This window comes from Prionailurus viverrinus, chromosome C1 (genome assembly GCF_022837055.1).
Source record: "Prionailurus viverrinus isolate Anna chromosome C1, UM_Priviv_1.0, whole genome shotgun sequence".
Taxonomy (NCBI): domain Eukaryota; kingdom Metazoa; phylum Chordata; class Mammalia; order Carnivora; family Felidae; genus Prionailurus; species Prionailurus viverrinus.
In genome coordinates, this window is record NC_062568.1 from 202,220,269 (window position 1) to 202,240,629 (window position 20,361).

The following is a 20,361-nucleotide window of genomic DNA, read 5'->3' on the forward strand; positions in this document are numbered from 1 at the left end:
TAGCCCCAATATACATATAAGGCAAAATTTGATAGAAATACAGGGAGAAGCTGACAAACCCATCATCATAGTTAAAAACTTCAAGTCTTTCTCAGTTAACAATGGATTAAGCAGACAAAAAATTAGTAACATGATTAACAAGCTTGATTTGGTAGACATACCTAGAATTCTTTGCTCCACAAATAGTGAATATACATTTTCCCAAACAAAGCACACATGGAACACCAAAAAAACATTAATCACATCATTGGCCACCAAAATAAGGGCAACAAATGTTAAAGGATAGGTCACATACGGGGTAGGTAGCATATTCTTTGATCAGAACGTAACTAGGTTAGGAGTCACTAACATAAAGTCCATTGTTAAAAGTCCCATACATTTGAGGGGTACCTGGGTGGCTCAGTCAGTTGAGCTTCCTACTTCGACTCAGGTCATGATCTCACAGTTTGTGGGATCGAGCCCCACATTGGGCTCTGTACTGGCAGCTCAGAGCCTGGAGCCTGCTTCCGATTCTGTGTCTCCCTCTCTCTCTGCCCCGCCCCTGCTCGTACTCTGTCTCTCTCGCTCTCAAAAATAAATAAAATATTTAAAAACTTACCAAAAAAGTCCCATGCATATGGAAATTTAAAAACCAGACTTCTAGATAACTTACAAGTCAAAGGACAATTAACAGAAATTCAATTATAATACTTACAGCAACAGTTAACATGCCATATTTCAAAACTTTTGGGGGAACGGAAGGTGTTGCTTTGTGCCTTACAGGCCTATATCTCCAAAAAGAAGAGAAAAGCTAATAAGTAAGTATTTAGAAAAAAAATAGACAAATAAAGTAGAATGTAATTTCCCAAAATAAAGAAAATAAAGATGGTGGAAATCTGAAATATAAAACAAGTAAATCAACAAAGCCAAAATAGACTAAAACAACCGATAAACCTCTGGCAAGATTGATCAAGGAGAAAAAAAAAATTTGAAAACTAAGAAAGAAACATCACGACAGGAAAAACAGATTATTTTGTAGATAGTTAATAAAAGGTAACAAAAACTTCACGGCATGATTATCTGAAGCCTCCCCCAAACGTTTTAAAATTTAAATTCAAAAGAAATACAAAGAATGTAATAAGATAGTGAGGTAGAGAGGCAAAATTCAGTTGCATTTCTGGACACCAGCAATAAATAGTTAGAAAAAAATAATTAAAAAAATAATTTTAAATAATTTTATGGAGAAAAACAAGCCTATTGAAAGCTTTAGAGAAGACCCAAATTAATAGAAAGAAGTACCACAAACATGGGTAGGAAGGCCTAATATCATTACGATTTGAATTTGCTCCAAATGAATTTATATATTCAATGGAATTGCAGGGCTTTTCATAGAACTTGACAAGTTGATTCCAAGATTTATGCAGAAAACCAAGGGGTTAAGGTAATCAAAATATTCCTCACAGACAAGAAGCAAAATGTGAGGAACTTTCTCTACCAGATATGAATTTACCAGAAAGCCAAGGATGGCACTATAACAGCTCAGGCAGGGACAAATGACAGTTGCAACTTGAGAGAGATTCTACTTGACCTGTGACACAGTGGTCTTGCAGACAAGTGGGCAAGGTAAGATTTTGTAAGATTATGTAAGGTTGTGCAAATGGTGCTGGGACAACTGAATGCCCATATGGAAAATAGTTAAATGGGATGAATAATGCAGTCGATCCCATCCTCACACCATATACAAAAACAAGCTGCAGGGGGATTTAAGACTTACATACGAAAGGCAAAAATTTGAATTTTTTTAAAAATAGATTTTGTTTTTTAGAGAAGTTTTAGGTTCACAGCAAAATTGAGAGGAAGGTACAGAGATTTCCCATATAGCTCCTGCTCCCTACCCCTACATACAGTCTCCCCCATTATCAACATCATCCACTGGAGTGGTACATTCATTAAAATTGATAGGCCTCCATTGATACATCATAATCACCCAAAGTCTACAGTTTAAATTACATTTCACTCTTGGTGTTGTACATTCCATGGTCTTAAACAAATGTATGCACAATGACATGTATCCCCCATGATGGTATCATACAGAGTAGTGTTGTTGCCCTAAAAATCCTCTGTGCTCTGACCAATCCTCTGTGCTTCCTCCCAACCCCTGGCAACCACTGAGTTTTTACTGCTGCCGTAGTTTTCTCTTTTCCAGAATGTTACATAGTCGGGATCGTATGGTAGGCTTCTTTTAGATTGGCTTCTTTCTTAGTAACATGAATTTAAGTTTCCTCCATGTCTTTTCATGATTTGAGAGCTCACCTCTTTTTAGCACTGGATAATATTCCATTGTCTGGATGTACCATTGGTTTATCCATTCACCTACTGAAAGACTTCTTGGTTGCTTCCGAGTTTGGGCAATTATGAATAAATCTCCTATAAACGTCTGTGTGCAAATTTTGTGTGGACGTAAGTTTTCAACCCCTTTGTGTAAATACCAAGGAGCGCAGTTACTGGTCTGTATGGTTAAGCGTATGTTTAGTGTTGTAGGAAAACACCAAACTGTCTTCCAAAGTGGCTGTACCATTTTGCATTATCACCAGCAATGAAATGAGAGTTCCTGTCCTTCCACATCCTCTCCAGCATTTGGTGTTCTCCGTGTTCTGGATTTTGGCCATTCTAATGGAGTGGCATTAGTGGAGTGGCATCTCATGATTGCTTTATTTTTCATTTCCCCGATGACATATCACGTGGAGCATCTTTTCACACACTTACCTGCCATCTTTGTATCTTTTTTTTGGCCAGGTGTCTGTTAAGAGCTTTAGCCCATTTTCAACCAGGTTGTTTGTTATTAAGAGTTCTTTGTATGTTTTGCGGGGCGCCTGGGTGGCGCAGTCAGTTGAGCGTCCGACTTCAGCCAGGTCACGATCTCGCGGTCCGTGAGTTCGAGCCCCGCGTCAGGCTCTGGGCTGATGGCTCGGAGCCTGGAGCCTGTTTCCGGTTCTGTGTCTCCCTCTCTCTGTGCCCCTACCCCGTTCATGCTCTGTCTCTCTCTGTCCCAAAAATAAATAAAAACGTTAAAAAAAAAAAAAAGAGTTCTTTGTATGTTTTGGATAACAATCCTTTACCAGATATATCTTTTGTAAATATTTTCTCCCAGCCTGTGGTTTGTCTTTCAATCCACTTGACAGTCTTTTTTAGAGCAGAACTTTTCAATTTTAATGAAGTCCAACGTGTCAATTCTTTCTTTCCTGGATTACGCCCTTGGGGTTGTATCTAAAAAGCCATTGCCAAACCCAAATTCATCTAGATTTTCTCTTATGTTACCTTCTGAGAATTTTATAATTCTCTGTTTTACATTTAGGTCTATGGCCTGTTCTGAGTTTATTTTTGTGAATGATATAAGGTCTGTGTCTAGATTCCTTTTTTTGGAGGTGGATGTCCAGTTGTACCATTTGTTGAAAAAACTACCTTTTTTCCCCTGTTGTGTTGCCTTTGCTTTTTTGCCAAAGGTCAGTTGATGTATTTATGTGGGTCCATTTCTGGGCTCTCTATTCTTTCCATTTATTTATTTCTCTGTTCCTTTGCCAATACCACACTGACTTGATCACTGTAGCTTTATAAGAAGTCTTTATAATATAGTGTCAGTCCTCCAACTTTATTCTTCTCCTTTAATACTCTTTTGGCTATTCTGATTTTTTTTACCTCTTCATATCAACTTTAGAATCAGTTTGTTGATATCCACAAAATGGGATTGCATTGAATCTATAGATCAAGTTGGGAAGGACTCACATCTTGCCAATATTGAATCTTCCTATCCATGAACATGGACTATCTCTCCATTTATTTACTTCTTTGATTTCTTTCATCAGAGTTTTGTAGTTTCCTCATATAGGTTTTATTAGATTTATAGCTAAGTATTAAATTTGGGGGGGAGTGAAAATACAGATGGTATCATGTTTTTAAATTTCAAATTTCACTTGTTTGTTGGCAGTATGTAGGAACATGATGGACTTTTCCTCATTAACACTGTATCCTACAGCCTTGTCATAGTTCTAGAAGGTTTGTTTTTTGTTGTTATTGTTAATGTGTTTGGATTTTCTACAAAGACGATCATGTGACCTGCAAATGAAGAGAGGCTTATTTCTTTCTTTCCAATTTGTATCTCTCTTCTTTCCCTTTCTAGTCTCATTGCACTTGTTAGGAATTTTAGTATGATGTTGAAAAGCGGTGGTAAGAGGGGACATCTTCACCTTGCTCCTGATTTTGGTGGGAAAGCTGCAAATTTCTTACCAATAGGTGTGATGTTAGCTGTAGGTTTTTTTGTAAATAGTCTTTATCAAGCTGAGGAAATTCCCCTCTAAGTTTACTGAGAGTCTTGTCATAAACAGGTGTTTGATCTTTTAAAAAGAGATGTTGCAGCATTTTTATACCATTTCTCAAACAAAACACAAAACTAATACATATTAAAGATTGTAAGTTCAACTAAATGAGAATAACTGTCTTCTGTTTACCAAAAGACACCATGAAGTGAAAAGACTAGCATAATCTAAGGAGAAGCTATTCATGACATAAAACCAAAAAGGCTTAGCACCCACAATATGTAAAGAACTCGGGCTAATCAATATGAAAAAGATAACGCAATAGAAAAAAAATGGCCAAAGACATAAACAGGCATTCACAGAGGTTGAAACAGAAAAGGATGATAAACATGTGAAGACTCACTCCATCTCACTAATAAGTAAGGAAACAAAAATATCCAGGCCGTAGTAACACAGGAGTATACACCCACCTGACTGGCGAAAAATAATGCCATAGACAATATGGTTCAAAGTCCACTCTAACACACTGCTTATGGGGGTGTGAAGTTAACCACTCTGTCAAACAACTGGGTGTTCTCCTATGAAGTCAGACATTGGCCCCTCAAACCCAACGATCCCACCGCTAGACAGACACCCCACGGCATCCCTGGAGCATGTACCCCAGGAGATATGTCTGAGAGTGTTCTGAGAGGGTACTTTCTGTACCAGTGAGTGACCCACAGACCATGGAAGGACTAGTAATGGCAGCAGATTCAAACTATGGAAGGCTCCCTGGGGAGCCTGGGGAGGGAAAGCTGCCTCCACAAGGTCACAAGGATATGAGTGTTATGATTGCATTTTCCATTTTTATTTTTGTCATAAAGTTCTCCTTCTCTGTATCAAAAGCTGCATGTATTCCTTATAGAGAATTAGGAAAAGTACGTGATAGGCAGTCTTTGAACATGGCCCCCAATAATTCCACCTCTGGTGCTCACGCCCTCCTGTAAATCCCTCCTCCTGAGGGTGGGAAGGGCCTAGTGACGGCCTTCTAACCAATGGAAAATGGCAAAAGCAATGGGTTGTCACTTCTGTGGTTGAGGTTACAAAAGACTTTCTCTCTGCCTCTCTCCCTCACCCCTCTCTCCTTGGCTTCCTCACCTTGAGAAGTCAGCTGCCATGTTGTGAGCTATGGAGAGGCCCAGATGGCAAACAACCGAGGGAGGCGTCCAGCCCACGGGGAACCGAGTCCTGCCAACATCTATGTGAACAGGCTTGCTAACATGACTATGGCTCCACTGACACCTGGACAGTGTCTCTGTGTCCCCCACTGGTGCCCCAAAGCGGAGGACCCAGGAAGCCACACAGGAGTCCTGCCCCACAGACAAGGCGAGAGAATAGACGATAGTGTTTCAAGCCACTGGGTTTGGGGCAATTTGTCCCACAGTGATAAATCATTAATATGAGGCTAACAAGGAAGAAAGTAGGGGAGAGACAGACAGAGGAAGGAAGGGAGGAAGGGAGGAAGGAAGGGAGGGAGGAAGGAAGGAAGAAAGGAAGGAAGGAAGGGAGGAAGGAAGGGAGGAAGGGAGGAAGGGAGGAGGTGGGGAGGGAGGGAAGGAGGGAGGGATGAAGGGAGGAAGGAAGGAAGGAAGGGAGGAAGGAAGGGAGGAAAGGAGGAAGGAAGGGAGGGAGGAAGGGAGGGAGGAAGGGAGGGAGGGAGGGAGGAGTTGCCTAGAAGAGAATGGAATCTTACCAACTTAGAGACAATCATTGACATTTTGATATTTTCTTTCAGGAGATTATTTTTTTTAATGTTTATGTGTGCATGTATTTTGAGAGACAGTGCACGTGCACGCAAGCAGGGGAGGGGCTGCGAGACAGGGAGGGAGGGAGAATCCCAAGCAGGCTCCACGCTGTCAGCACAGAGCCCAACCCAGGGCTGGATCCCACAAACAGTGAGATCACGACCTGAGCCGAAACCAAGAGTCGGACCCCTAACCGACTGAGCCACCCAGGCGCCCCAGGAGGAGGTCAATTTTTGAAGTAAGTTTCGCAGGACCGAGAAGCAGCAGATGAAAAAGAAACTCATCTTTCCCCCAACGCTCCCCTGGTCTCTGTTCCCCAGTTTCCTTCTGTGGGCTGTTCACCCTGCGCGGGCCCTTATGCCACCCCCGCAAAGTCAACCTCAAGTTCTTAGCCTCCAAGGACGGCGAGCTGGTCATCTCAGCCGCAGGACAGGAGAGGGGCACACTGGGCGTTCGGAACAGCAGGAACACGAACAAGGGACTCAAACGACAACGGGCAGGCAGAGCCGGGGGGCCAAGCGGGGGGTGCACGCAGCCCCCGGCCTGCGGCGGGTTCCCCTCGGCTCGCTCTGCCCCACGTGGCTTCCTCGCCAGGGGCAGGAAGATGGGCGCAGACAGGGAGGTCTGTGGCCTAACAGTCACCCTCTGTGCCAGATGGGGAAACGGAGGCTCAGGGCAGTGAGGCCCAGCTGGGAAGTGGCACCACTGGGATTGGACCTGGGATGTACGTCCTTTCCTTCGGCTGTGTTTCAGACCCTCTCGGGTCCCTGACCGAGGGGCTTCCATAAACACAGAGGGGTTTTCACTGTGAGTGGGGGGGGGGGGAGCCGCCGTGTGTGTTGCTTTAAGACAACCCAGAGCTGATCTCCGTGCGATTTCTACCAGCCTCTGCGGAGACAGCGCTGAGAGCTGGAGCCCCAGACAAGCGACCTCTGGATCCAGCTCCCGCATCCGGCATTTGCTTCCCAACGACCCCCGGGCCACACAGCGCTCAGTGTCTGCAAGTCTTGAATTCGGGAGATCACGCAGTCTTTGCGGGAAGGGGGACCAAATTACTTGTGTCATTTGTAATCCTCGCCACGCGCCGGCAGGGTGGATGTTAACGTTCCCATTTGACAGACGGGTACACCGAGGCTCAGACAGAGACTCGCCCGTGTTCCCCGCTGTCACACTGAGTGGTCACCCGTTGAGAAGGAGACGCTGGGGGGACAGTGGAATTTTGTTGGAATACCATCAGTGTATTTCCCATTTTACAGGAAAACAGCTTTTCCAAATGCAGAACAGAAATTGCAAACAGCGTTTGTTAAGAGCAGCTCTGGAATATGGGGCCTACGGCCCCGGGTCTGCTCCTGCCTCTACAACCCTGTCTTTTTTTTTTAATTTTTGTAAGTATTTATTTTGAGAGAGACAGAACAAGCCAGGGAGGGGTAGAGAGAGAGAGAGGGATGGAGAGAACCCCAAGCAGGCTCCCCACTGTCGGCACAGAGCCCACCGTGGGGCTCGAACTCATGAGCCGTGAGATCGTGACCTGAGCCGAAACCAAGAGTCAGATGCTTAGCCCGCTGAGCCACCCAGGCGCCCCCCCGGCCCTGTTTTTCTCACCCCGGGAGCTCTGAGCCCAGTGGCAGAGGGCTCGGCTTGAGCTAAGGGGTGGAGGCATGCACGCGGCAGGGGGAGGACCAGGGGGCTGGGCTGGGGAGGAGGGCGTGTCTCAAGAAGAGAATTCACCTCCTCTTTCCCCTCCCCCCCAACCCCCATCCACCCCCAGTTTGTTCTCAGGGGGAGGCGGGGGTGGGCATCGAGGAGGGCGCACCTGTTGGAATGAGCCTTGGGTGTTGTATGGAAACCAATTTGACAATAAATTATATATCTATTTATACACATATGAAGAGAATTCAGACTGCAGTCGGTGCGGCGGCTGCCCAGGAGATGGGAAGAAGGTCCTCGTGAGGCAGGGCTGGGCGGGGGTGGGGGGGGCTGCGGTCAAGGGCAGGTAAGAAGGGAGAGGGAGGAGTCCCCAAGCCAGGCTGCCTGGGTCTGAATCCCAACTCCCTCACCTCTGGGCTGTGTGGCTTCAGGGGGGTTACTTAACCCCTCAGAGCCTCAGCTTCCTCTTCTGTGAAATGGGAATAGCAGCACCGCCTGCCTTCCTAAGGCCGTTGAGTGAGTTGTGTGTGGACAGTGGGAGGGAAATCTGGGGCATCACTGTGTGAGACGTCCGGGGGGAGGGGGGCGGTTGGTAAATGACAGGGCTCTGTGTCTCAGAAGGAGCTCACTCTCAGAGGGGGCAGGTGGCCTCAGGTGACACCAGCCTCTCTTTTCCCTTTCTCCCTCGGCCTCTCGGTCTCCGGCTTCCCCTCCACGTCTCCGGGAGGCTCCCCCTTTGGTGCTGCTCTACCGCGGTCCAGGTTGAGGCAGCGGTGCCACTTTGAAGGAAATGTCCCAGACAGTCCCGTGGGCACCATCGAGGACCACAGATGTCCGGCCTGGGAGGGAGGAAGCCGGGGGAGGCCGCTACCTCTACTGACGACAACGACACCGACCACGAGCACTGAGCGTCCCTAGACCGTATCTTGTTTAACCAGAGCCTGGGGCCGGCTTGGCACATAGTAGGTGTTCAGTAGGTATTTGTTGGATGGATGGATGGATGGATGAAAACCACTAACAGTATGTCCAGCTCTATGCTGAGTTCTTACACACTTTCATCTTTAATCCCTCTACCCGCCATGTGAAGTGGATCTCATCCCCATTTCACAGATGAGGAACCTGAGGCTCAGTTGGCCTTGGCCTCAGCCTCTCCCACGCCACAGCCTGTCCCATCGCAGATGTGTTCTTACGCACACCTGGAGGGAGGCTCGGCTGAGAGGTGGGGGGCTGGCAAACGGCCCCTTGAACCAGGTGTGGGTTGTGAAGTCCAGGGCCTTCCTTCCAGGGCCGTGGGCCTGCTGTGTGCCGTGAGGCAAGTCACAGACCCTCTCTGAGCTCCGTTGCCTCAACGGCGAAAGGAGAGGGTCCTGTTGGCCCTGTGGTCATTCATTTGCGGTGAGGCCCTAGGGAACCCTCGCCTCGAGTCCAGGCACATCCCGGGGCCACGCAGCTCTTCCCCTCTGGCTTCTCCCTTGGGCCAGAAGCCCCAGCCAACCACACATCCTGCGTCGGCAGAACCTGCTCATCCAGCATCACTGGGCCCGTCCCCGCCCCCGGCCCCGAATGTCCCCGCTCACCTGTAGACATCCAGCTGACTTTCGGTGCCCAGGACACACACGGCATAGGTGGGCTCCTCCGGGGCCACATGGATCACCGTGCCCTGGGCCATAGTCCCTCCCGCCAGCCCGTCCCTCCAGCTGCAGGGAGCCCCTCGGCTGGTTCCTTTATAAGGCCCGGCCGGGCTGAGCCATGAGTCAGCACCTGTGGTTTGCGGGCCGGTGGCTTAGCCCTCCCCACGCAGGCCCCGGGGCGTGTCCTCTCCACCCTCCCCAGCCCAGGAGCTGCCCCTCAGGCCTGTATGAGTGACGATGCCAGAATCAGGGCACTGACGCCCGCGGTCTCCTGGGAAGGGCCAGGGGCTCAGGAAGCCTGGGGGTGGGGAGCGTAGGTCTGAATCTTCACATAACAGCCCCGTGCACACCTGGGGCCCTCCCACCTTGCCTCCCCGTGCCCAACACCTGTATCAGGAAGAGGCGAGAAACGCAGGGGGCTCGGGAGATCGTCTCCAGGAGGTCACGGCTGGCTCGGGACGGGTCGCCCCGGGCTGGTCACCCACGTGATGGCCCACTTGCTATGTTCCGTGCGTCTGGCAGCCGTCTCTGCCCCTCGCATGGAATGACCCGCTGAGGCAGGCCCGTGGGGGGAAACACAATCGTGATTCCCTCGCTTTGTTCTCACGGCACCTCTCGGAAGTCAGTGTCGTTATGATTTTACGGAAGAAACTGAGGCACAGGGAAGCTAAATAATACTCCCGGGGCTCCGCCGGCCATAAGGAGGAGACTTCTTGGGGCTCAAAGCCCATTTCCTGAGCCAAAAGCAGATGCGGCCGGACCTGATGCTCTGACCCGTCCACACTGCTACTTGCACACGGCAGGTCTTAATAAACCCAATTTCCCTGGCTGGTCATAGGGTTAGGACTAGTTTGAGTTTTGGAGGGAAGCCGAGGGAGGGGGCTGTCAACTGTCAGACTCGAGAAGGCCCTCGTCACCAGACCCGGTCATCCTGTGGACGGGAGACTAGGCACGGAGAGGGCTATGACATGCCCACTCTCACACAGCAAGTCGGTGGCAGGGTTGGGCTCTACCCCCGAGCCTTAGGTCTCCTGGCGTAGTTTTCTTCTTTATCCTTCTCCCCCTTTTTGCTTCAGGATTTTAGGGTTTACATTTGCTATGAATAAGCTACAGAGAGAACAAGCCCAGAGCACTTGTGTTAATTCAACAAACATTTATTGATTGCTTCCTGTTTGCCAGGCCCTGCTCTGGGCACTGAGGATACAAAGAGAACAAAACAGACAAAAGTCTTGCTTTCATGGAACTTTCTTGTAATAGAAAGAGAGAGCCAGTAGGCAATAAATATAATAAGTGAATTATATAACATGTGAGTGTTATGGAGAAATGAAACAATAGGGCAGGGCAAGGGGTAGATTGCAGTTTCCAAAACGGTGATCGGAGGAGGTGACATCTCAGCCGACTGGAGGGAGGTGACAATGAGAATACCTGGGGGGAGAACATTCCAGGTTGAGGGACCAGCCAGTGCAGCTAGTGCAAAGGCCCTGAGGCAGGGACGTGCCTGGAGGGTTCAAGAAAGGGCAAGGAGACCCGTGCGGCTGGAAGGCAGCAAAATGGGAGGAGGGCTGGAGGGCAGTGATAAGAGGCCGGTGTGGAGCACAGAGAGCCTTGCGGGTGTTGTGAGGACTTTGGCTTCTACCCCAAGTGACTTGGGGAGACAGGGGGACATTTTGAGCAGGGCAGGCCCATGGTCTCATCTCTCTGGCTGCTGGGGGGAGTCAATCACAGGGAGAGCAGCGAGGAGGCTGCTGCTGTCCGGGAGGTGGTGGATGATCGGTGCTGGCAGTGGAGGAGGTGAGAAGCAGTCAGATTCTGGACATAGCCTGAGAGTACAGCCAATAGGATTTGCAGATGGGCCAGAAGGGGGGCAGCAAGAAAAGTGAGGAGTCTAGAAATCCAAGGTCCAGGGGGTGGGGGGGTGGGGATGAGCCCCTGGAGGGATAGACCTGGCACCCACTGCGGGGGGAGGGCTGGGAAGGGGCAGCTGCAGGCGGTGTGGCCGTCGTCGGGAGTTTGGTCCCGGCCATGCCGAGTGGGAGCTGTCTGTCCGAGTCTGTGTGAGGACGTCCCGTGGGCCTTGGGACACATGATCCCGGAGTTTGAGAGGATCGGGCTTAGAAATGACAAGTCTGCCAGCGTCTAGAGCGTCCCCAGGGAATGAGTGTGGACGGAGAAGGGAGAAGCCTCAGGACCCTGCACCAGAGGCTGAGAGGGGCTACCAGCAGGACGGGAAACAAAAGAGGGTGTGTTTTGCTATTTCACAGGGTTGCGGTGAGCAACCAGCCTTGTGACACACACACACGCGTTTCCACACGCTCACACGGGGAAAGCAGCCGTACTTGGGCGCGATGCCCTTTTGCAGACTCCCGTGCCCTCGTGTGGCAGAGTAGGGATGAAAGGCTCTGCAGTGGGCAGGTGGCCTGAGGGCAGAAAGACCTGGGGGTCGTTGGGGCACCACCCGCCCCAGCTGCGCTATTGCCCGGCTGCTCCCTGTCTTAGCTTGGCTGCCATAACAAAAATATCCTGGGCCGAGGGCCTTAAACAACAGAGATTTATTTTCTCACAGTTCTGGAGACTGTAAGTCCTGGATCATGGCATCAGTTCAGGTGCGGACCCTCCTCCTGGCTCACACACAGCCGTCTTCTTACTGTGCATGTGGCTCAGAGAGAGAGAAGGAGGGAGAGACAGAGAGAGACCCAGACCGTTAGTTCTCTGATGTCTCTACCCTCATGATTCATCTAACCCCGATTACCTACCAAAAGCCGCCTGTGCAAATACCACACTGGGGGTGAGGCCTTCAACTTACGGATTTGGGGGGAGCCATGTGGGACGTGAAGGCTGTTTGCCGATTTCTGGTGTAAAAACCATGTTATGATACACAATTGCATCCAGGTCTGTGGCTCCTTGCAGGGATTTTGTGGATTGATCTTTCCTTCTCTTCATTCTCCTACAGGGCATTTTGGTTTTTCCTGAAATTTGTTACAGCTTATTATTAGGTGTGTGTGTTCAAATGTCTATCCCCCAATCAGCCATGAGAGCAGGGCCTCTATAGGTGTTGGCTGCACCACCGGCACCTAGAATAGCTTCCAATTCATCGTAGGTGCCCACTAAGCCCTGTGGCTGAAGACTGCAGTGTTCTCCAGCACCCAGCCCGGCACCGGACCCTGGGGTGGGGCCGCTGAGGACAGCTTCCTATGAGGATCCTTCAGAACCCAGCCTGTTATCTCCAAAATGGCATCGACCTTGGGAAGTTTGGGAAGTAAACGGTCTGGCACAAGAGAGCAGCTGACTCAAAGCCCAGACCAGAACCGCTACAGGAAGGGGCCCCTCTCCCCACTGAAAGGCAGAATCACCAGCGGGGCTGCTCACAGCTTACAGGAAGTAAGGCGACGTTCAGAGTTGCCTGACGCCCCCTGGCACCTGAGCTGATGCCCCAGCAACTGGCCTGGATATATGCCCTTTCTCCCGGTGGTTGTGATGATGTTGTTTGGGGAAGAGGCCCTGGCATCAGGGACTCTCCAAGACGCAGGGACGGGTGTAGGGCAACGTTATGTTCGGGGTGGATGGCCGAGCCATTTCTCCAGGGTCGTTCGTTCACAGATAGAGTTCAGATTCACTTACTCGGTTCTTGACTCAATAAATACTTATCAGATGCTTCCTAAGTGCCCAGCACTCTCTTAGAGGCTGTTAAGCTTTGTTGAAAATAGATTTACAAGGACCCAGGGTGATAACAGAGACCGCAGTCTATTACACGTGCACTATGTTCCACACTTGCCTCCAGGTCCTTGGGTATATTATTTCCAATTTGCACCCTAACCCAGCAGGCAGGACTTAGGATCTCGTTTCTACAGAGGAGTGAAGCCCCGTGCTCAAGGTCACCGGGCCCCTGCATGGGTTTCAAACCCCGCTTTGCCCAACATGCTCTGCTCTCTGGTGCGGCCCCTGCCCAGGCCAGGCCACTGACATGACCTCATCTCAGATCCCCACATCAACCTTAATGTCTGAGTTATGCTCTCCCCACTTTCCAGATGAGGAAACTGAGTCTTGGAAGGTTTAGGTAACTCGCCCAAGGTTATGCAGACAGCAAGTGGGGACACTTGGGCTTACCTTCGCCCCTTGTCCCACTCTGCCCACCACACAGCTGCCTCCTGGTCAGGTCCCTCAGCCGATGAGCTCTGAAGCCCGGGTGTCCAGATCTTCCAGATTGGCCTGACGAAGGGAAGACCCCTACTAGTCATCGATGGGTGAGCATTACGTCTGGGCAGAGCTGGGAGATGGGACACAGGTCTGCCTGCATCGAAAGCCTGTGACCTTCCACTATTCCATCTTTGAGGAAAGAGGGGGATCCAGCCAGGTGCAAGTCTTTTCTGGAGCCGCCTTCTACCCTGTCTTCGACCCCAGGTGCCCACATCCCTTCTCCAACACCCAGAATTTCTCTTGGGGACCATGACCACGAGAATGTCAACGCCCCCAAAGCAGGGGCTTGCCTTTGTGATCATTGCTGTATCCTTAGTACTGGTACCGAGCAGGTGCACAAGAAATTCTGTATTTTGTTGAACTGAAAACTGTTTAAGATACATCCTTGCTCCATCAACCGTTTGTTGAAATGACGATCCTTCCTCCGTCGAATCACCTTTGCATCGTTGCCCAAAAATCAGTTGGCCATCCTTGTGTGGGCTGTTTCTGGGTTCTCTGTTCTGTTCTGTCAATCGACGCGTCTATCCCCCAACCCCCAAGCACAGTCTTGATTACTACAGCCGTGTCTTGAAATTGGGTAGACTAAAGGCTCCCACTTGATTCTTTTCCAAAAATGTTTTAGCTATTCCAGTTTCTTTGTCTTTCCATATAATTTTAGAAGAACCTTGCTTATCTCTACAGACAATCTTGCTGGGATTCTGACTGCAACTACATTAAAACCCGGGCATCAGTTTGCTGAGGACTAACACTTCACTATGCCAAGCTTTCCGACCCACGAACACAGCATCTCTCCACTTATTTAGAGCTTCTTTCGCCAGCCTTTTGGAGCTTCTAGAATACAAGTCTTGCGCACGTTTGTTAGACTTCTATCTAGGGATTTCATTTTGGTGGGGCGGTCGTAGATAGATGGTCTTGTACTTTTAATTCCAGTATCCACGTGTTCATTGCTAGTATATTAAAACACAAGTGATTTTTATGTGTTGGTCTCGTATTCTGTGACCTCACTGAACTCACTTATTAGTTCTAGGAGGGCTTTTTTTTTTTTTTTTGGTAGATTCCTTGGGCATTTTCTACATAGATAATTATGGCATTTGCGAACAGAGGTAGGAGGTAGTTTTATTTCTTCCTTCCTCGTTTGTACATCTTTCTTTTCTTGCTTTGTCACCCACTGGCTAGAACTTTCAGTGCTAGGTTGGATAACAGTGGTGAGACTGGTCATCCTTATCTTTCTCTCAATCTTGTGGGGGAAGCGTGCAGTCTTTCACCATGAAGTATGTTGATAACTGCAGATGTGGTTTTGTGTTTTTTTTTGTACATGCTCTTTCTAGTTGAGGAAGTGCCTCTCTACTTCCTTTTTTTTTTTAATGTTTATTTATTTTTGAGAGAGAGGGAGAGAGAGACAGAGTATGAGCGGGGGCGGAGCAGAGAGAGAGGGAGGCCCAGAATCCGAAGCAGTCTCCGGGCTCCGAGCTGTGAGCCCAGATCTCGACGCGGGGCTCGAACCCACGAGCCGTGAGATCACGACCTGAGCCGAAGTCGGAGGCTCAACTGACTGAGCCCCCCGGGCGCCCCTGTGCCTCTCTCTAATTTGTGGAGAGTTTGAATCATGAATGTCTATTGGATTTTTTTCAAATGCTCTTTTGGAACCCATTGAATACGACGGTATGAGTTTTCTTCTCTAGCCTGTTACATGGCGGATTCCGTTGGGTTTTGTCCAGAACACCAGGCACCGATAACCAACGCCGGGGGAGGACACCCACTAGATGGAGGACAGCAAGATCATCGCAACGCCAGTCTCTGCGAATACAAGTCCAAACGCTTCTGCCCAAGGCGGCTGACCTCGCTCGCCTGCCCCACAACACTTTCGGGCCAGGCGGCGGGGTGGGGGAGCGCTTCTGCCATTTTGACGGTGGCATTTCGTGTTTCTTTCGCGCCTAATGAGGTGGCTACACGTGCCAGATGTCTGCCATCCAGGTGCCAACGTTGTCGATGAGCAATACCGTTCAGGAGAGACCTTAGGAGCCAGGGGCTGGAGCCCCGCAGGCGCCTTATGTCCTCACAAACCCCTCACCTTGCGCTTTCTGGTTCGACCGCGATTGCTTCTCTCCAGCAGCGACTTGGAGGTTGCACCTGGAGCTACGTTAAAATAACACGGCCGTAAAAACTTGAACCCAAGCGCTGGTTTAAAATAACACTGACACCTCACATTCTTCTCAGCCAGGCTTGGGTGATGATCTTCTGCGGAATTTGTTTGCTCAGTGGACTCACACCCAACGGGGAAGCCAAAAGGCAGGGCCGGGTGACTCTGTCACAGAGGTCTTGGCCAGGCCAGCCAAGACCTCTTCCTCCTGGTGCTCTAGACCCCTTATGCGTCCCTCCTCACTAAGGACTGTCCAGGCATCTTCAGCTGCCACTCGGGGGCCTTGTGGGTTTAGCCTGAACGTGCCTCTCGGTCCTATAAACGGAGCCGTAATGGAGCCCAGGATGACTCCACCGGGAAGGCATTTTGCAGGCAAGGAAGTTGAGGCTCAAAGAACTTGACCGACCGGCACAAGAGCACCTGGTGGTAAAAGAAGTTAGGATTTGAATCCAGGTTGAGCGGATGGCAAAGCCGTAAGCACAAGGCTTTACTGGCCACTTGGGGGGAGAATAAAAGCCCCCAGACTTTTGGGTCTTCTGATTTCTGTTTATTTTTCTTAAAAAAATGTTTCTTTTAATCTTTATTTATTTTTGAGAGAGAGAGAGAGAGAGAGCCAGAGTGAGAGCGGGGGAGGAACAGAGAGAGAGAGACACAGAATCGAAAGCAGGCTCCAGGCTCCGAACTGTCAGCACAGAGCCGGACGTGGGGCTTGAACCCACGAACTGTGAGATCGTGACCTGAGCTGAAGTCGGACGCTCAACCGACTGAGCCACCCAGGTGCCCCTAAACCTTCTTATTCTTATAGCGTGCAGATTCTTTTGGATTTTTCTATATCTGTAATCATTCCTTTCTGGTCCTTAAAACCTGCACCTGTACTGCATGAACTTTCTGCTCAATGCTGAATAGACGTGATGACCATAGTGCTCTTGTCTCGCCCTGATCCTCTGATCCTAGGAGGGTGGTTTCAACATTCCCTCATTAAGTGTAATTGTTGACGTGGGTTTCTTGTAGACCGGTGGTTCTTGAAGTCCAGCCACACTAGAGTTACCCGAAGGGCCCATGCAGACACAGCCCACTGCCCCTGTCCACACCCTGACCCCAGAGTTTCTGACTCAGTAGGTCCGGGGGAGGCCCGAAGGCTTCGTTTGGGAGGAGTTCCCTCTCAGTGCTGCTGCTGCTGGTCTGGGGACCACACCGTGAGACCATCTGCTGTCGATATTCCTCATCAGGTTAAAGCAGCTCCTTCCTGGGGACCCTGGGTGGCTCAGTCAGATAAGCGTCCGACTTCGGCTCGGGTCATGATCTCACGGGCTCTGGGCTGACGGCTGGGAGCCTGGAGCCTGCTTCGGATTCTGTGTCTCCCTCTCTCTCTGCCCCTCCCCCACTCATGCTCTGTCTGTCTCTCCCTCCCTCTCTCTCAAAAAATAAACATTTTTTTAAAAAAAGCAGCTCCTTCCTTTGCTTAGCTTAAGTTTTATTTTAAGCTAAAATAAATATTAAAATAAAACTTTCCATTTTAATGGAAGTTTTGTCAACTGTCTTTGTCTGATTTATTGAGATCACTGTGTAAATCGTCTTTGATTTATGAGGCCATCGGACTGATTTTCTAAGGCGATCTGGGATCGGCCTAATTTGATCCGATATTGTATCCTCTTTGCATTTAGTTTGCTGAAGTTTTGCTTACAATTTTCGTATTTATGAATTCACTGCTGTGCCTACAGGCTTCCTTTTCCATGCTGCTCTCATCGAAGCCGGGACCTAGCTCAGATTCAGGGCTAACAAACGGACGTTCCCATTACGACCTGATCGTTGTATATATCCTGCCATGCTGCCGTTGCCCAGTGGCCTTGCTTCGCTCCTCACCTGTGAGCTTCGTAAAGGCGGGGTCCACATCTGCGCATTCGCTTGCCCGGAATCTACCACGAGGCTGGACACGCCGCACGGATGATTGCGCCCGTATAAAACAGGGGTGAGGATTAAGTGGCTGCTACGGAGAGGATGAATGAGGCACTGGTCCTGCAGGGTTGGAGAACGGAAAGTCAAGAAACGAACGTTTGCCAGCTGCTCCCAGTCTGCCAGGCCTGGGTCTAGTCCTCCTCGAAGGATCCGGGAAGACAAGCATCGTCCACACTTTACAGATGAGAAACGGAGGCTCATATGTAGGAGATCTCTCGTCACATTTGCCGCCACAGAGGGTTGAAGGCAGCGACCTCTCCACGTCCTTTTATAAGGGCCCACGTGTGGCGGGGATCACCTGGCACGTTGCCTTCCTTCCAATAATGAGAACAAGATGGCTGATTCTGCTTCCTGTTTTTGCACGGTCTGCCGGGAAGCTCAGATCCCAAATCTGAGCTTAACCACACTTTGATATCTTTGTTTGTCCTTTCTTCCTGTGGCCTCTATTTCTTAAAATTTTCCTGCTTTGGTGTCTCTCCCTTCCTCTATTTTTTAATCATCAATTTGCTGACTGTTTCCTTACGACAAATGGTCTCAAATCCCTTGAAAAATCATTCCCATCAAGGGAATTAAAAAAAAGAAAAGAAAATATGTAACTATAAGGGCTGAGTGGCCCTGTACCTTCCTGGGTAGTGTTACATAAAAACTCATCTCTGAGTCATGCCCTGCCCAGCCCTGCTCAGGCCCCTGCTTGCCGGAGCCCTGGGAATTACCCGGGGCGGCCGTCATTTCTGTGATTGAGATGTTTCCGATTAAGATAATTACCGCTGAGATGCAGCTTGGCAGGATGCCGAGGCACTTAAAGGCCCAGAGAGAGTTCAAAGAAGCAAGTGCAGAATGAACTTTAATTCTGGCCTCGAACTCTTCAAAGACAGCATTGCTTCAGGAGTCGGCTTAACGGCCGCTTCTTTTCATCTGCTGGGTGAGGACACCCACACGTCTGCGGGGCGCTCACACCAGCACCGCGCACCCTGTGTTTTCGAGCGCGCGGTCCTTTCTAGGAACTCCGAGGGGGACTCCCGGCCCCCCTCCCCCCGCCCCGGCATCCCACCAAAAGCCGTCTCAAATCCTCGCCACCGACGTAACGAGAAAACGCTTGGAACCAGGAGGCCCCAGCCTTGGTGCCCCGACGGAGGAACGGGGAGCCAGCCCCTCGGGACCCTGGCCTTGTGACAACTTGCCCACTACTTACTGACTTCAGCTTCAAGTCAGAGGGGAGTGGCCGTGGGCACATCGTTGTGGGCACAGGGGACCCTCCACAGCCCGTCCCCCGGTGGGCGGAGGGTGTTTGCATCTACTCTGCCCATCACAGCGTTGGCTGTAGCCAGACTTCTTAAGCATTAAAAAAAAAAAAAAAAAGCTTATTATCAGGAGAAAGCGGGTAAGGGACTCCTTAGGTGGCAGTGCAGACAAATCGGGGCTTCTGAGCTAAACCACACCTGTCTTTCCGATGACCTCAAGTTACGGCTCCCGTTTACCGAGCACCAGGCACCATGCCAAGCACCTTAGACCATCTCTTACTCTGCTCACAGCACCAGCCCGAGATGGGGACTATTACCATCCCCGCCTTACCAATGAGGAAAGTCAGGCGCAGAGAGGTTAAGCGACCTGCCCAAGGTCACAGAGCTGGAAGAGCCAAGCCAGGAAGCGCACCCTGGCGGCCTGGCTCCCGATGGGCTCCTCGCCGGGCTACGGCCATTGCCGCATATTGCCTGGGCACATAGCACGTGCTCAGGAAACATCTAACAGGCGAGACGGAAGTGTCTCTCTCTCTCCGTCGGCGGAGCTCTCGCCCAGGAGCAACGGGCAGGTACAGGCGGGCGGATGAGCCTCAGTCCGCTCCCGTGTTGGCACACCAGTCGCTCGAGCACCGCAAACAGGGAGGCAGGAAACACAGAGGCACTGCACGCCTCCATCGGTCACCGGGTCCTCAACGCGGGACTTTGGCCTGCTTGCACTGAAGGTACCCTTGACCCCTTCATCTCTGTCCAGGAAGCTATCAGGAGGGCCCGGTGTCCCAAGGCGGGGGGAGGGAGGGAGGTGTAGGAAGGAACAGGTTGAAAGCTCACCGCTGGGACCTGGGATGTCCCTTCCCTGAGGGATCTTTCTCCCGGACCACTCTCTTTCTCCTCTGGGCTCGGGAAGCCTAGCGAGCAGCCTCTTCCCTCATCTGTAACGTGGATGTGACTCGGCAGGCCACCTGCCCTGGCAAGGACCACGTTCCCAGAGTCCCTGGCACCCACACGCGGCACTGAGTTCCCACGGTGATGTGTGTCCCCTCCGGCCTGATGTCGTTTCTCCTCTCTCTCTCCTCTTTTCTGCCGGCTCGAGGCCATCGCCCAGGGGGACCTTGGACATCACGGCGGCAGGGCCTCCGCCAGCCTGGGCCCCCGAGCGACTGGGTGGAGCAGAACTCTCTAGTCCACCCGGCGCACCACACATGGGGCACACAACGCCCACCTCAGACTGTGGGCACGAGCAGGAAACAAACACGCGCTGCGTCTGAGCCGCGACCCGTGTTACCGTCTATTCGCTGGAACCGCGAGCCTCCCCGAAACGAACGCTTCCCCACGTCCCCCAAAGGACCCATTTCCCTTTCTCCTCCACCGCATCACCATTTCCCCAGTCAAGGAGGCTAGAGACCGTCTAGAGGCTTCATCTAGAGAGACTCGTGAATGTGCACACCCGGGATCATCCTGACAATAACCCCGTCGTTG

General features: G+C 50.6%; 1 protein-coding gene and 1 long non-coding RNA gene across 3 annotated transcripts in view; both read right to left on the reverse strand.

Annotated features, from left to right (window-relative positions):
• PADI4 (peptidyl arginine deiminase 4) overlaps positions 1 to 9,435 on the reverse strand; it is a 35,651-nt gene extending 26,216 nt beyond the window's left edge. For both annotated transcript variants that reach the window (XM_047872606.1, XM_047872607.1), the window contains exon 1: positions 9,301 to 9,435. In XM_047872606.1, coding sequence (XP_047728562.1) covers positions 9,301 to 9,392 — 92 coding nt within the window. In that variant the 5' untranslated portion in view covers positions 9,393 to 9,435. The remainder of the gene's footprint in view (positions 1 to 9,300) is intronic.
• A 1,236-nt stretch (positions 9,436 to 10,671) lies between these two features.
• On the reverse strand, positions 10,672 to 20,312 carry LOC125171838 (uncharacterized). Its single transcript, XR_007154441.1, has 3 exons — positions 18,837 to 20,312; positions 17,552 to 17,704; positions 10,672 to 12,320 (listed from the first exon to the last, which is right to left on the reverse strand). It is a non-coding gene; the product is annotated as an uncharacterized LOC125171838 (long non-coding RNA).
• Positions 20,313 to 20,361: the final 49 nt, after the last annotated feature.